The sequence below is a fragment of the Ursus arctos genome, unplaced genomic scaffold, assembly GCF_023065955.2.
Source record: "Ursus arctos isolate Adak ecotype North America unplaced genomic scaffold, UrsArc2.0 scaffold_36, whole genome shotgun sequence".
Lineage (NCBI taxonomy): Eukaryota > Metazoa > Chordata > Mammalia > Carnivora > Ursidae > Ursus > Ursus arctos.
Window position 1 is genome coordinate 596,893 of NW_026623050.1, and position 17,075 is coordinate 613,967.

A 17,075-nucleotide genomic window follows, 5' to 3' on the forward strand; every position below is an offset into this window, starting at 1 on the left:
ACCATAAAATATAGAAAATTACATAAAGAAACAGTTATACTGAAATCTAGTTATCAAGACCATTAAAAGAAACCTGTGGTATAGGAACATATGTGCTTGTTTATTAACTCATTAGACAAAAAGATCTAGTGGCAGGTCTCATTTCCACTGTGATCCTGAAGTAATGATGAATGCAAATGGTATTTCAAAGTATGACAACCACTATAATACAACATGAAAAAAACCAGGCAATTTCTGTTAATGGAAAAGTGACGTATTTGCTTTGCTGCCTACATCAATAATTAAAGAAATGCTATCAGAGACTAATGACAAGTTGGTGAAAATGAGGTCATTCATTTCCTGCTCAGATCTGGGAATGTCTCAATTCTTTCCAAAGACCCACAACCCCAAGTCAGTGAATATCTGGGGGACAGAAGCAAAGCTAGAGGAGATGTTGTCCATTTCGCTGCCTCAGGCAGGGTAACCCGAATACCAGGCAAAGGTACTTTCTGTTTAGGATTTCTAGGTTAAAAACTTCACAATCTCTTTTATTAAATCATGAAAAACCATATTTAATGTTGTTAGGAAGATCCTTATTTTTTTTTAAGATTTTATTTACTTATTCGACAGCAATAGAGACAGCCAGCGAGAGAGGGAACACAAGCAGGGGGAGTGGGAGAGGAAGAAGCAGGCTCATAGCGGAGGAGCCTGACGTGGGGCTTGATCCCATAACGCCGGGATCACGCCCTGAGCCGAAGGCAGATGCTTAACGACTGCGCCCCCCAGGCGCCCCCCCTTATTTCTTATTTAAAGCTACTACTGCAAACAATTTTTTGGAAGTAGGTAGAAGTACTGTTTGTAATAAAATAATATCCACAAAACAGGTTAGTAAAGTAATTTTTGTGGTTGTTTGGTTGTTCCACGGTGTTAAAACATGGTAATTATATTAACATATATTGATAGGTTGTTTATTAAATAAAAATAAGATTTGAAGATCTAGCTTGGGAGTCAAAAATTAATTTCTTTGCTTAAAGATCATTCCTTAGGTAGAACACTTGGGAACCTGGGGCCCACCAGCCTGCAGGGCAGAAAACCAAATGGGGAGTGAGCTGAATTTTCTCTTCCATACGGCATACACTTTAATGATGCCCTTTTTAAAGTCAAAGGCTTACTGACTATGCCTGGCTAATTTGCCAACAGCCACCGAACTGATCTTAGTTTTGCCTACTTTTGTACTTGGTAACAACCCCCAAGTATAGGTTTTTTTTCATCTCTCTATACTACATAAATATAAGCCTGAAAACCTTCATTTTCACCTCAAAGGTTACAGAAGGATGAGAGAATCATATCATGGTTTTAAAATTCTAATACTTATGCATCCAATCTTCCAAGTGATTTTGCATTGCCATCCCCTGAAATTGCTCTAAATTCTCCTTTGTTGATATTCATTTCTGAATTTTTTAGAGAGCTCTGCTAGTAGGTTCCTTCTAGAAATGAATACTGAGAGGGGCAGTAGGTGGGACAGCTGAATTTGATAGCAATTAGTGTCCCTTCTTTCATTTCATTCCTAGACCAGCAGCATCAGTGTCACCTGGATACTTGCTAAAAGTATAAATTCTTGGGCCTCACATTAGAGCTACTGAATTAGAAGCCCGGAGGGGGGAGGAATCAGCAATCTGTTTTATTAAGTCTTTCTGGAGATTCTGAGGTCGGCCCAAGAGTCATTGGTTTAACACATTTAGGGAAGAATTTCTCAAGTTACAAATGTCTGAAACAAATCTGAAATGATGGTCCATTGGATTACTGGGAAGGCTAAAGGAGGAAGTGCTGGTAGGCCCTGGGGACAGCAGAGAAGAAGGTAAGGAGGCAGCAGGGGAGAGGAGAGGTGGAGCCAGCATGGCGCTTCCAGGAGCCAGGATCATAAGCTATGTCCACGAGGACAGTGTTAGACAGACAACGTATCCTAGCTGGGTTAAGCAGATGCCTCAGGAAACAGACATACACTCTACTCACTGGTAGAAGTGAGTCACAGGCAGAAGGTCATAGAACATGAGGCAAATGCAGATCCCCCAACATGGAAGCTCATGACAGCATGTACAGAATGTTTACTGTAGGTCAGGTATCCCGCTAAGCAATCTAAATGTATTATCTCATGGGATCCTCACGAGAAGGGAGGGAGGGAGATACAAACACCCTTGTTTTGCAGCTGAAAACACCGAGACGTGGAAGGCAACTGCCCAAGACCACACAGCCAGTGACGGGGAAGCCAGAACAGGACCACACACCACCTTGTTCTCCCTTCCCATTATTCACAAAACGAGTCAGCATTTACCCAACAAAATGGGAAACCTGTTGCCAGTCTAAAGGCAGCCTGACAACATCTGTAAAGCCTTCAAGAGTAATTCAGGCTCACTGCACCTCGCTCAGCGCTCAGCGTGATGCGAATTACCTCTTCCCATCCACTGAAAGGGCTTTCTCATTCTGCCTCCAGCAAAGAGATGAGAAGCTCTGCCTACTTTTTTCAAGGCCAGTATCATTCAAGTGAATCTTTTAAAAACCAAGAGATGTGGTTCATTTTTAAGCCAATATAAATATCTAGTTGTACCATTATACCAAATGGTGGTAATTATACTGACAACAATTTATGGCTAAGCTGCTTATTCAATATAGATAAGATCCAAAGATCTGGTTTCAGAGACCGAAAACAAATTTCTTCACTGAAAGATCTTCTGCTTGGAACACTGAGGGCGCTGGGGCCAAGCAGCCTGCAGGATATACGGGAACAGCTAAGCAGTGGGACAAATGCAAACTACTGTTCCACCAGCTGTCCTGTCCTGTCCTCTGCAAGCTGCTCACAAGGGCTCTCCGTCTCTTCAAAGCAGCCTTCCCACCTGGGCAAGGCTGACCACAAGGTGGGGGTACTGACTGAAGACAACACCTCACAGAAGGGACCTCACTTGCCCAGCCCTGTTCTCCTAGCTTCCGGGGGCTGGGAGGTTTATGAGGGTCATGGTCATGGGGCAAGGGCTGTAGGACACTTAGATGAGGAAGACTGCACCTCCACTCATCGGGAAGGGTTGACCATGGTCTGATCTGACAGACAGTCGTGACTTCTGCAGGACTGGACAGACATTTGTCTAATGGCGGATCCCTGCTGCTGTGAAAGTTGGATCCTGACAGTGATGTGGTCTTTGACTCAGTGATAGGGAACAGGTGCAAGTGAGCAAGGGAGGGGAGGACGCCGTGCCCATGTGCAGTTTGGGATGGGTTTTCTTCCCCATCTAAGATAACTGGCAGATGTTTCTCATTGCCATTAGCATAAGACCAGGCCTGTCCCCTGGCATTGTGCTGGATCATTTAATCACCCACAGCTCATGGCCGCCCCAGGCACATAAGCGCTTCATGTGCCCTGCTCCGTGAGGTTCAAGTTCTTCCAGAGGAATGGCACGGAGGCTCAGGAAGAGGTTCTTACCTGCTCCTGTGGGGGGGAGCGGAACTCCCTGGTCTTCCGGGCAGTCAGCGCTGCGGACATGTTCAAGGCCTGCATGAGCTCATTGTAGCGGAACTTCTGATTTGCCTGGAGTTTGGAGACATAAATGTCGCCAAATGCGACAATGGCTTCCACTCGATGCTGCAGCTCACAGTCACAGAGATAGCTGAGGAGCTCGCACATCTGCAACACAAGTGTGTATTTATGCTAATTTAACAATACTTGGTGTACACTGGTGAAGCAGCTGGCATCCCCATTTTACAGAGGGTAACACTGAGACTTAGGCGCTCTAAGTGACTTGCCCCGGGTCACACAGTAACCATAGAGCCATCACTTGAATCCAAGTCAGTCTGAATCCAGACACCAGCTCTTTATCCTAAGGCCCGGCGAAAAACAGGAAAATGAGCTCACCAAAGACAGAATAAATCAGCCTGTGGAGAGGGAGAACAGCATTTCTAAGAGAGTTCTTCCATGGCTCTCACCTCTATGCGGAAACCACCACTGAATTGCACAGGTGAGTTCTGGATCCTTCCTGACATCTTCTGGCTCTGGATGATGGGTACTATAGACTTCTGGTTCCTCTCTCCATCTTTCTTTCTTTTTGTTTGTTGGCACTGTTTTTCTGGCATTAGTTCTTTCGGACAGTTACTGTTACTAATCTTATCACTATTCGAACCTTTACTAATAAGAAGCACAACAGCCACAACTCAGTGAGCACGACTTGCCAGACTCCGTGCTGGGCACTTGCCATACTCCCTTCTTTAAACCTCAGTGTGTTCCAGGTGTTTTTATTAAAGCAGAAGTTCTATTAACCCATCTCCACTTCACCTTTCACATGATTAACAGACAGTCTCCAGGCGGTCTGGGCACAGACCACAGAGCCCCTGACGCGGGTGTGCTCTTGGGCAGCAGGACGGTCTCTGGCTTATCTGCACAGGTCTGCCTCTGCCGGGCGCACTGGGACCCAGAGCACATGCCCATCACATTTGTGATGACAGTGACAACATTTAATTAGAAGGAACGTGTGCCGGTGAAATGGGACAACCAAGGTGAATGACTAGGGAACATCTGTGAAAGGCAGGTTTTCTTTTCTTTTTTTTTTTTTAGATTTATTTTAGAGAAAAGGGAGGACCTGTGGGGGGGAGGGGGAGAGGGAGAGAGAAATTCAAGCAGACTCTGTGCTGAGCGCAGAGCCTGATGCGGGGCTCGATCTCACAACCCTGAGATCACAACCAGAGCTGAAACCAAGAGTCGGACGCTTAACTGAGTGCACCACTCAGGCACCCTAAGGCAAGTTGTTTTTTTTAAAAAAAATAGTAAAAGTTGGGTGTGAGTTAGACAACTACAAAAAACTGGGGGGAAATCATTAGTTTCTAGAAGTAGTCTGTGCTTGGGTTGCTTTCCAATTAGCTCTAAATCCACAGTCTCTTAGAGACCCCCCAACAGGCCATGATGCACATCAAGCTGTGTGTGACAGGTGTCACTGACACAAAAGGGAGGCCTCTCCACGTCAGTCGGGGACTCACACTCAAGAAGAGGTCTTGGCTCCACATCAGAAGAGCACACTTACAGGTGTTAATAAAACTGTTGAAGGTACTGGGTAAAATTTGTTATCCTTCTCTGTATGCAGCGTTTGGACTGACCACCTACCAATCCCATCACATTGGGTAAGAGAGTGTCATTTGGAGATTATTATGTTTCATGATAAAATAATTTCATACTGTGTTTTATAATGATAAAGTTGAATATTATGTTTTATTATATCATCATCCGTATTTTACAAATTGGAAACCTAAGGCCTTGGTAGGCTACTGACTTGGCAAGCATACAGAGCTGCTAAGTGGCTGAGGGATGCCCGAGCCAGCCTGACTCTGTGGTACAGTCTATTCTGCTCTGTTCATTTTCATTTCTCTTATCTCACTGCCCAGAAGACAAAAGTTATCATCTTCAGTGCATCACCAATGCTAGCTTACACCTGGTAAGACTACGCTTAGGAAATGCTGAGGTTTCCCAGGGGGCAGCTTTAGGTGAGCATGACTCTTCCTTAGCTCAGAAGGCCGTTGACCTGAATGCCAGGGCAACAGGTCTCCATAGGCTCGGTGATCAGAACATGGCAACAAATAAGAGCAGGTGATAAGTGTGGCCGCCCTATGAGCCAGTTCCTCCGGTCTGTTCCACAGCCAAAGGCTCCTCCCCCTTTCCAGACAGATCTCACCAAGGAGCCATTTAGTCCCAAAAGTAAGAAGTGAGATCAGGGCCAATCCATCACTAGTTCCATAAAAACAATTCTAAAGCACATGCCTTGGGACGCTTGGGTGGCACAGTTGGTTAGGTGTCTTGAGTCTTGGTTTTGGCTCAGGTTGTGATCTCAGGGTTCTGAGATCGAGCCCCATGTCAGACTCCATGCTTAGTGTGGAGTCTGCTTGGGTTTCTCTTTCCCTCTTTCTCTGCCCCTCTCCCCTACGCTCGCTTGCACTCTCTCTCAAATAAATAAATAAATCTTAAAAGTAAAGCACATGCCTTATTGGTAAGGATTAGTATTTTTCTTTTGACCTAGGGAGTATATTTCACGTCAGAAACAAGCATGACCAGTGAAATGCTCTCTCGGCGTCACTGCTACACCCGGGGTTGAGGCTGGTGCCCTGAGCCCCAGCCTCCCCTCCAGGCTGCACTGTCACCGTCCGCAGCTCTTTTTAAGGGCAGGAACCTGGCTGCACTGAGTTACCTGCAGCTTGACGGACTCTGGCAGTCGGGTCTGCAACAAGCCTTTGACTGGAGCCTCCTTGCTGGCCTTTTCCCCAGCCTCCACTGCCTTCTCCTCCACCTGGGTCACCTCCTCCTTCTCTGCTCCATCCTCTGTCTCCGCACTGTGCTCCCCAAACACAGAGGGGTCGATCAGGAGGAGGATCTGCCGGACGTCGTCGTCATCAAACACCCCCATGACCAGCAGGGTCCCGATGAGTTTCAGCACAGGTACAAACTGGAACTCCACAGACCCACCCACGGGGTCCCGGATGTGAGCCCCGCTGTGCTGCACGGCCTCCGTCAGCATGCTCAGCGCCTTCGTCTTGAGAATCTCCAAGGGGATCTCAGGGCTCTGCTTCTGCTGCTCCTCGCCGGTCACCACAAAGCAAGGGGTGGAGAACCTGAACCCTGGCTTGAGGCACGTTCTCAGGCCCACCCCTGGCAGCCCGTGCCTCTTGGACTCGTCTGGGTACAGGCGGATCTTCCTGGTGCTGCTGGTGATGGGAATGATGTACTCGTTCTTCATCATTAGCTTCCTCTCCTTAGCGCTGGCCAGGTGGACGCTGATGAGCAGGTCATAGAAACCAGAGCGGAGGAGGCCGGGGAGGTACTGGTTGTCAATGGCGTAGAAGAGCTGGGAGAGGTCCACGTGGCCGCACAGGGCGTAGGCCACCCGGCTGTTTCCCAGGGCGCACACGGCGCTGTAGAGTCGCAGCGTGTGGTAATGGAACTGCATCAGGTCCTCCTGCTCACAGAGCTCCAGGACGTCCACACACCTGTGGGGGGACAAGCAGTGAGCCACTCCACGGGGAGAAATATGCCCGAGTTCAGTGGAGTGCTTCTCTTTGAATCCCCAGAGATTGCACCCAACTCAACGAGGGCAGAGGGGACAGAAGGATGAAAGAGCCTCTACCCCACTTTCCCTCACACGTCATCATTCCTTTCTCAGTTCTGGTCCATAACCCAGTTCCTGATAATCCTCCTTCTCTAACTACAAGAGTCTGGAAAGTCTGAAAGACTTAAAGACCTGGTTTCCCAAATATGAAAGTCCTCCTTATTAAGGAAAACCTCCCAACTGGAAAACTGCAAACCTTCAGGTATGTGATAGAGGGGACTTGGTCCTCTTAGTTGTAGGTATAAGGGGACGTCTGCTTTCTGACAAGAGCTCCTTAGAAGATGGGGGTGAAGCCCTCTGTCTATCTGTCACCTACAACATCAGTACCATCCAATCTACCATCATCCACGGGGCTTTCCCTCCTCTGACAACAAACACACGTGCATTCTTGTCCAGAGAGAAAACACTTTCCCACCTGATTTCAGGGGGCATAATCAATTCACTTCCTCCTTCCTGACCTGAGAAGCCTATTTAGAAGTCTGTGTGTTGCTCCCTCATCTGTGGGGGCCCATAGTCTCTGCCCTGCTTAAATTTTCTGTTTTGTCTTGCTCCACATCATGGATCTCAGCCTCCTCTGCAATTGACTTACTTGGCTGGACCCCTGTCTTTTCCCACTCCTTCCCTCGGCTAGTCTGCCTTGCACGGTCCATGACCCAGCCCAATACTTCAACGGCTGCCACACGGGTGTCAAATCCTTCCACCCCCCATTACTTTGTTTTTCGTCCAACGGATCAAGGGGTGATATGTTAACAATAAAATTTATTTAATTCTTACTACATACAGAAACTCGACTGGATTTTACCTACACAGTTTCATTTGTTTCTCCCAGCAGTCCTTTGGGTGGTCATTTATTTTACTGTATCATGAGAAACGGAGGCAAGGTACATGAGTTATTTACCCAAGGCCACGGCCAGAAAGTGAGACTGCTGGGATTGAACAGAGGCCATAATCCAAGAGTACCCCTTAACCAGAGGGGTCCAGGAGCCCATTCTTGCTTCTCTAAGCAAGCTGGCATGCCTCATTTTCCCCATTCTTGTCATTAATAACATAGATTTCAGGGTCACGTTGGAGTTTTTAATTAAAGGGATGGAAATGTTCCTGACTGCAGGCACTCGGAGCCACGGTGAAGGCTTGTGGCAGGCATATTGCAGCGAATATCCTGTGTCTAAGTGAAGAATGAAAGTGAGAAGCGGAGACAGAAACTGAAGTTTCTGGGAAGTCAACGGACTGAGCAGAGCCCTTGGCCATGAGGATGCTGCTCCTTCCCTTTCCTTGCCGCCTGCCAGGTCTGCCCCCTCCTCTGGGGGCCCCTCCACTACCTGTTCTCCTCGGGGATGTGGAGGGCCATCATCTGCAGGGGCTCCAGGCACTGCACCACCCAGCCATGGCGCTCGCTCACCCGCTCCGTCTCCACCTTCAGGAAGCTGCTGGGCATGCGGCTCCAGAGCACGGGCTGGATGGTCTGGACATCCAGCCGAGGTGGACACTGCGGAACTGGGTTCTTCTCTTCACTCTTAAATATGGCCGCCGACAGGGGCATCGCGTTCTGGGGCAAGGCGGAAAGGCAGTGAGAGGGAAACACGTGTGCAACACGGGTGCGCAGTTGCTGGATAACACAGCCTGGCCTGCGATCACCAGTATGGTTAGTATAAACTACAGAGAGACAAATGAATCCTGAGACCTCTAAAGCTTTACCAGCCTAATTCAGACCTTGCATAATGGGTTATGTTAGCATTAATTAATTCTTCCAGCACCCAGCAGAAGTGGGAGAAAGGAAAATGAGAACCTACCTTCTGTCATAAGAATTTCATAAGCAAGTATAGGGGCCTAGTGGGGGGGGGCGGTGAAGTGGTATATGAGAAGGGATTCCCCTGTTTTCTGAGGCCTAGGATTCCCCCTCATGGTCAACGCTGCCTTCTTTTATTTGGATAAGGGGGCAGGTCAATACCTTCAGCTTCCCAAGTTCAAACTGAAACAAGGAAGTGCTCGTGGGCTGCAGGAAGACTGCTGGAAACACTCTGGTATTGGGCTCCACCTGGAAACAAAAACACATCGGGAGGTTTGCTCAGAACCATAAAATCACAGATGGCTAAGTCATGGGGGGTTTTAATCAACACCCCCATTCTAACCTTAGCTGACAGAGGACAGCTAGCTGGTGGGTCATTCTCCACTGCTCAGAAATTCTGAGAATGGTGCCTATTGGTAGCGACTGTCACTGCCCCCCACCTTATTCACCCTCTCTACTTGGGGCCGAATCATCTCCCATTCTTTCATTTTCTCTGTTAACTGCAGCCAACAGCTTTCTCCAGTGCTCACAGGGAGAGGCACATGCAGGGAGCTACTAACATGGCCCCAAAGGCAATGGCTGCTACGGGTCAACAATGTGATGTCCTGGCTCTTCACAGAGCCTGGAGACACCTGGCACGCAGGGAACACCACCATTCATCACTCCTGCCCACAGAAGGTGATCAGGGAGGGTGGTGCAAGGACTTCAGTGTTATTTCTGAAGGCAAAGGGACGTTGATCAAGCAAGCCCAAGGGGTGTCTTATGGCCGGGCTTCTCGACCTCAGCACTGCTGACAGTTTTGGCTGTGTAACTCTTTGTGTAGGGGCTGTCCTGTGCGTTGTAGGTTATTTTCCACCATCCCTGGCCTCTACCCAGAAGATGTCAGTAGAACTCGCCACCCCCACTACAGTTCACACAGCTAAAAAAGTCTCTGAAGATTGCCAAATGTCCCGTAGAGGGAAAAACGCCCCTGGTTGAGAACTGCTTGTTTATAGGCAGGTGTTTCCCTGGAATAACATAAGAATCTGTTTCCAGAGCCTGTCTCCTTTTCTTAAAACCTCCCCGTTTTACTTGGTTCCTCTGGACTTCTCTCCACCTCCTTTTCACTCTTTATGATTCTAGTTCTTAGGTTAAATAGCGTGGGATTCACTGACTGTCTTCTAGCTGCCACTGTGGTGACGAGTGTGGATTTATTTATGACAGCAGGGACTCCATTTATCACTTGCCCACTTTGAGGGTTTTTAATCAGACTAGGAAGACCATGGAAGAAAAAAAAAGGGGATTTTAATTCTACCAGCCAAAGTCCTTTGCCTTTAAGTAAATACAGACATTAGGAAATTCTTGCCACTCTCTTGGCAGTTAGGGAATGGTGAGTATCATGGACAGACCCTAAGGTGGCCCCCAGTGAGTCGCTCTCTTGTACAATCCCCTTCCCTAGAACCTGTGTCATGTTTCTAGAAAACAGAATATGGCAAAGGTATAGAGATGTTACTCCCTTGGTTTGGCTACATTATGTAAGACTGTATCTCAGCCGACTAGAGAGAAGGCTCTCCACCTGGCTTTGGAGAAGGAAGCTACCCTGTTGTCACAGAGCCTGTGAAAGGCCACGTGAGGGAAATTTCAGTGGGTATCATGGGACTGAGGGTGCCCCTGGGTGCAGCCATCAAGAAATGGAGCCTCAAACCTACAAACGCAAGCAACTGAATTCTGCCAGCAACCACATGAGCTCAGAAAAGGACCCTGAGCTGCGGAAAAGAATGCAGCCTGGCTGACACCTTGATTGCAGCCTTGTGAAATGGAGTGGAGGGCCCAGCTGAGCCCCCGGCCCCCCGCTCCAGACCCGTGGAAACTGTGAGACCATTATGTCAGTGGTCACTTGTTATGCAGTAATAGAAAACGAACACAGAGGGTCCTTTTTGTCACAGTATTTGGTTACAGGCTTCCTTTTAATAATGAATTTCTTTGATGCATTTAGACATAAGATTTATAAAAGAACACACTTTTTATGGCTGAGTGACTTACACGACTACGTGGTCTAGGGCTAACACCTGCTCATGATGAAAGAGGTCATCAGACTGGTTAAACCAGACTTGTGCCCAGCACACAGTGACCCCATCCCAGGGCGCGGCAGGGGCTCACATGCTAGGTATAAACACTTGGATTATGCCTAATGCTTCAGGTACCCATTGACGATATGAATGGAGAAATACCCGTAAAACCGAAAGGTGGGGATGGAGCTGCTGGAACTGCCTGGCCATGTCTGGAATAAGCTTTGTAAAGGACATTTAATGAATAGTGATTTAGTACCTATTATGTGTCTGCTTTGTGCCAGACCCTGAGTTTGCAGCCAGGAGAGACACAAATAGGAAATGTTCATTTGATACCTCCCTGGGCTGCCCCCAGATTTCTCAGATATCTGATACGTGACATCTAGAACAACTTGTGCCGCTCAAGTCACTGTAAGCTTCAGGGAGCAGAGCTCTGGTGGCTGGGACACTTCACGTGGGCAAGAAGCCCATGAATCTGAGCTCATGGGGCAGTTACGTGCTTTAAGCCCAAAGGTTTTCTACACTGAATGAAGTCACACTAGGACTGGGACCTACACGCTCAAGAGGGTGGTATGTTTTCTAGTCCCTTAGGACTGGTCCCTGCAAACTTCCTCAAACTCCCCTGCGAAGAGGAGGAGCTTTGAAAGCATTTAGGACGCCCTGGGACGGGTTGATTTCTACCATGCAGACTGTACTCCCACCACGATGAACAACAGAACTTTATGCTCAAGCACTCAAAAAAGAACACACAAGTGTGGGCTCACGATGGGCGTAGAGGAGGATAAAAATGGCAACCGGGGGTGTGACAGCAGAATCCTAGAAGGCCTTCTTGACCCCTGGGGTTATTCCTGTGATCGCATATGGTACGTGGCAAAAGGGATTCTGTAGATGGAAGTAAGGCCACTAACCAGTTGAACTTAAAATGGAGAGATTAACCTTGTGGACCTAATCTAGTCACATGAACGCTTAAAAAGCAGACGTTTTGGGCGCCTGGGTGGCTCAGCTGGTTAAGCGTCTGCCATCCACTCAGGTCATGACCCCAGGGTCCTGGGATCGAGTCCCGCATCAGGCTCCCTGCTCAGTGGGGAGTCTGTTTCTCCTTCTCCCTCAGACCCTCCTCCTGCTCGTGCTCACACACACTCTCTCTGTCTCTCCCTCAAATAAATAAAATCTTTAAAAAAAAAAAAAGGTGTTTTCTCTTGTTGGGAGCAGAAGGCAAAGTTGGGGAGACTGAAGCATGAGAAGAGTAGGACCCACTCTCGTTGGCTTTGAAGATCGAAGGGGCCACTTGAGAAGGAATATGGGGACCTCTGGGAGCAGAGAGGTAAGGAGCGAGAAGGAAAAGGGCAGGCAAGGGAAAACGGACCTCAAACCGCAGTCTGCAACCACACTGGACCCTGACAGCAACCTGAACGATCTTGGTGTGCATTCCTCCCAGAGCCTCCGGAGAGAGGCAGCTTGGCCCTGCGGATGCCTTGATTTTGGCCTGCTGAGAGCCTGAGCAGAGAACCCAAACTTCCAGGACTGTGAAATAATACATGTATTGGTTTTAAGCTGTGAATTTTATGGTAACTTGTTAAGAAGCAAGTAAGAGACGGTAACAGTGGTCTCCCAGGCGAGCTGGCCAGTTCAGCAACAAATACTTTGCAAGCACGTCCTGGGTGCCACGTCCCGTTTCGGGCACAGGGACGGCAACAGACTGGAGAGCTGGCCTCTGCCCTTAAGGAGCTGATGTTCTGGATGGGGAGTTTCTGTTGTCATGTGACCAGCCCAGATCTGAGGCTGCTGGGGAAGTGCCACGGGTTTTTCTTCCTCTTGTATTTAAGGTACCTGTTTCTCACTGGCTGACCTCTTGTGTCCTGGCAATAACAGACATTCTATTTCTGATTATGTGTGAAAGTCAGGGCATAGGGACTGGCCTGAGTTGAAAGCTAACCCCCCTCGTCAATCTTAGTCTTGTAGCTGGCTCTGCTCTCAGAGCAGTGTGGCTGGGGTGGCAATAACCCAGGAGCAGCTCTTGAACATACATTCATTTCTCATTCCTCCCATGGTTACATAAAGTGCGACAGGAGAAGGTTTTCCAATTGCATAGCAGTTATTTAACGGGGCAGGGGTGGCAGTCTAGAAACACCATCTGAGAGAACACTCCCCTCGTTATTCTGGTTACTGGTCCTTTCTGAACAGAAAGCCAGTGTGTAAATATTGCTGCCCTGTGCCTCTTGAGATAATTGAAAAATGGAAATGGCCACAGCTGCAGAGTCACCATCATCCCACTGCCAGGGGAGCAGATGCGCGGCTGGACACGGCAGTGTCTCGCCTGGAATGACAAGGGGGCTGGCCGGCTGTGAGCCTCCTCCTGAGGGCTCCCGGGGCTGAGCCCTGGCACCCTCCCGTTCACCACCATGGTGCCCCGGGGCGGGGTGCAGGGCTGGGGCCACCGAGCAGGGACAGCAGGATGGGCACGCATGCAGCGGAGGAAGGCCTCTCAGGGCGGCGGGTGCCAGCTCGCAGCTCCCAGAAGACAAGGGACCAGCCCCACGTCACCCACGAACCACGGTGAGAGCCCGATACAAACGGCCACGGGGTCCTGCTCTCTGTTGTAACATTTCCTCAACGGCACCGGCTCTTCCCCGAGGCAGGCGAGTCTCTCCAGCTGCCAAGGCCCGGGCCTCTTTCTTCATTTACTTAGGGACCTCGGAAGCCCGGCTAGCCTTCAGAGTTATTAGAGGCTTCGGAGCTCTCTGCAGCTCGGGGAGGACCCTTCAGTCAAACTCATTTCAAAAGTTAATGGGAAAAAGCTAATGGATTCTGAAGGACAGCAGTGATGTATATAAGCATTTTCTCAGGGGCTTGGGGGTGAGGGGGTGGAATCACGAGAAAGTACCAGAAGGCTAATACTTTACTTTCTGCCTCGAAGCCTGGTTTTGCAAAGGCCTCTTGCTGGGCATGGCCGGTTGGGCCCCAGGGGCTGGAAGAGCCTGCTGCGTGGTGTGGATGGTTCTACTTTTTCCCTGGGAGGACGGAGAGGGGCTGGAGAGGAGGCAGCTGCCCCCATGCTGGCATGCTGTCCCCGGAACCCAGGAAGGGTTTGGTCCCTCTGTTCTTGGTCACCAAACAATTCAGATTTGGGGCGGCTACTTTACCTCTCCCCTCTAGAGCCCATCTCTCCAACCACAGGCCTGACAAAGGGCTGTCAAGAGGCTTTTCAGCTGGAGGCTGGACCATGGGGCTGACTTAGAATCTGGGGTTTTACCCATTTACACAGTAGTGGGGTGCTTTTTATCTGGTGTAGTTAGCTAAGCTGCCTTAAACACCGTGTGTCACTGTTCTGCTCAGAAACCTTCAGGAGCTCCTCAATTCCTGTCAATAGCTCCTTATCTTTCCAGATGAATTTCTCAGCGCTCACCGTAGAGGCCCCCTACTAGGCTGGCCATTGTTCCTCAAATACACCCTGTGCTGCTCTATCTCCATGAAGGTATCTCATGTACCATTCTTCAACCTTTCTATACCTCCCCTCGCTCTCACAGAAGAATTCTTTTTTTTTTTTTTTTGCTTCAAAAATCAAGGTTTCTCTGTAATGAACATTTCCCTGACCACTCTTGATAGAGGTGAGCTCGTCCTTCTCTGAACTCGGATGACACTCTCCATATACCTACCCTGGGAGTATCGAGAAAGTTGAACATAGAAATTTAAAGAAATTAAATTTAATTTAGCCTTTTCCAGATATGCTTTGTAGAACTCCAGACTTAGAGAAAACTACTATTGTTAAAGTTAAAAAAAAAAAAAAAAGTTTCTTGGTTAAGTATCATGAGAAATGCTTGGTTAGAAGGGTTTCTCTCTAAAGTGTTTTTTAAAGTTGCCCTGCACTAACGTCCATTGCCAACATCAGAAAGAGGATATAATACGTGGCATTTCCCAAGTTTACCTGGCTATCAAGGCTGAAAATCCTGCTTCAAAGAGTAAAGCTTTTGTGGTTAATGATGGGTAAGCCTACACATGTGCAATTGATGGTTTTCCCGAGTAGTTCTATCAGAGCTCACAGTCAATGAAACACATCATTTATACAAATGCACTTTTAAAGGATCCTGTAAGGGATGCATAAGGATGAGAACGACCCTTTTGCAAAAGGAATACACCCTGGCACATTAGTCATTTTTTATGAGTCTGTATTTTGAGCACAGAAGTTTCTTAAAGCAAGGAGTTCTCTGCTCACATTTTGGGTTCTGTGTCTTGTATAGTGCAGGTAACATGAAAGCTGCACAAGGAATGTTCACAGAATAAATGAATCACCTATTAGAGACCATCACCAAGGAAAAGCCTTCTTATCTTCTAGAAAGACGACCAGGCTATCTGATCAACCAGTAAATAATGATACCTTCCTCCCATTTCCTCTCTGTAAGAATGAAGTCATTTTGGTCCTGTTTCTTTTCCTGGATGGCTTGTGAACATTGGGGGCTCACGACCCCCACATGCTGTGGTGGAGACGCTGAATACGGAGAGTGAGGGGTAGAGCCGTACACACGCCGGCCGGGGATGCTGCTGGCTGGGACCCAGAGCCACCCTTACCTGGTAGCAGGTGCCGAGTTCTCGCCCGTTGGCCGAGAAGGACAACATGCCCATGGCCAGATCCACGAGGCAGCCGATCTCCAGGTCCACGTTGCTCCGACTTGATCTTTGGGAGGTGGCCACGATATCCCCGCCCCAGACCATGTAGCAGTTGCTGCGTTTCACACTAGAAGCCAAAGAGAGGAAAAGCACAGAATCTGGACTGGGACGGTGTGCAGTCAAGGTCCAGGAACGAAATGCCCCAGAAACCTTCCAATGATGCTTTCCAGTCAGTCCCCAGTAACTTTTTTTCTTAAATACATTCATTCAGCTTCAACCCAATTTTCTCAGACATGAGCACTCAATTTAGGGATGTGGCAATCTATCAGGATACTTTGGTCCAAAGAACATACTGTTCTGCTACCTGTCTCCTGGCTCCTTTTTGAACGAGATCGTGGGGATGGTGTTGCCTCCTCAGGACAGGAGACGGGGTACAGAGAGGGCGGCCACCACAGGCCGTTTTACACAGGGATGTGGTATAAAAGGCAGGAACAAAAATCCGCAAGGTCAGGGAAAAAGGCTGTAACGTATTTGAAAACTGAGGCCCACACTCCTTAGGACAGCAGTCCTGGGCACATTGCAAAGTAGGTCGCAAGTGGTCTCTGAGGCCCACCCACCTCCCTGACCGATTCAACCCGGCCCTCCCCCTGGAGTTCTGCTCCCTGCGCTCTTCAGTAACTACCAACTTGGGGTGCCTTTCTCAGCTGGCTGTCTACCTCCTCCCCCACAGCGTAAACTCCATCATAGGCATTTATATTTAAAAGCCAAGGGTAATAGCCAAAAAGACACGGAGGCTCCCAAGTCTGATTCCTCAACTGAAAGACTGAAAATCCTGCGTGGACTCTGGAGAAGTGGCACAGCGGCAGGGGTGATTCTCAGAGCCCGTCACCATGACTGTGGGCAAGAGACAGACAATTCGGTCTTCTCTTAAGCCCGGTCCTGGTGCACAACACTCGAGGAACCAGCTGGTCGAAATACCATAAAAATACTTCTTCTCAAGCACACAAGAGAGCGACTGCATACCTGATGCTCTCCTGTAGCCCCTCTCACCACCCTAAGGCCAATCGGATCTGACCTTGGAAAGTCAAAGGTTTGATCGGCATTCTCCGAGGGTCCTTCCAGCTCTAGAAGCAAACACTTTCCCCGAGACCGGAAATTCGCTTTGTGAGCATCTGTTCACCTCCTCTCCTATCTTCTCTCCTTTGGGGCAGCAGGGGGCTGGTTTCTCAGTGTGAATGCCCCTCAGGCAGGACTGGGGCACGATGCCCTTTCCAAAGAGTGACAGTCATTGCTAGACTTCCAAATTAGCCACCCTATCAGGGATGAGAGTACTCAGTCCACTGAAGCCTACTACAGAATTCCGTTCCTACTGTATCGAAGCTGTGGGAATGGGAAGTGCCACACTTTGGTCATATTTTAAAGTACCCAAATTTGAAATGCCTCCAAACTGAAAATCGATCCTGTATTTACTTCTTATTACGCAAGACAAAGATCTAAGAATACTAAGTACCTACCACCTCCTGGGTC

The 17,075-nt window shown here is 48.6% G+C and overlaps 1 protein-coding gene across 1 annotated transcript in view; it reads right to left on the reverse strand.

Annotated features, from left to right (window-relative positions):
* RYR3 (ryanodine receptor 3) overlaps positions 1-17,075 on the reverse strand; it is a 586,345-nt gene that overhangs the window by 155,872 nt on the left and 413,398 nt on the right. Inside the window, exons 34-38 of the mRNA XM_044392456.3 lie at positions 15,510-15,675; positions 9,058-9,144; positions 8,429-8,655; positions 6,195-6,990; positions 3,452-3,652 (exon numbers count right to left, since the gene is read on the reverse strand). Of these exons, the coding sequence (XP_044248391.2) occupies positions 3,452-3,652; positions 6,195-6,990; positions 8,429-8,655; positions 9,058-9,144; positions 15,510-15,675 (1,477 nt within the window). The remainder of the gene's footprint in view (positions 1-3,451; positions 3,653-6,194; positions 6,991-8,428; positions 8,656-9,057; positions 9,145-15,509; positions 15,676-17,075) is intronic.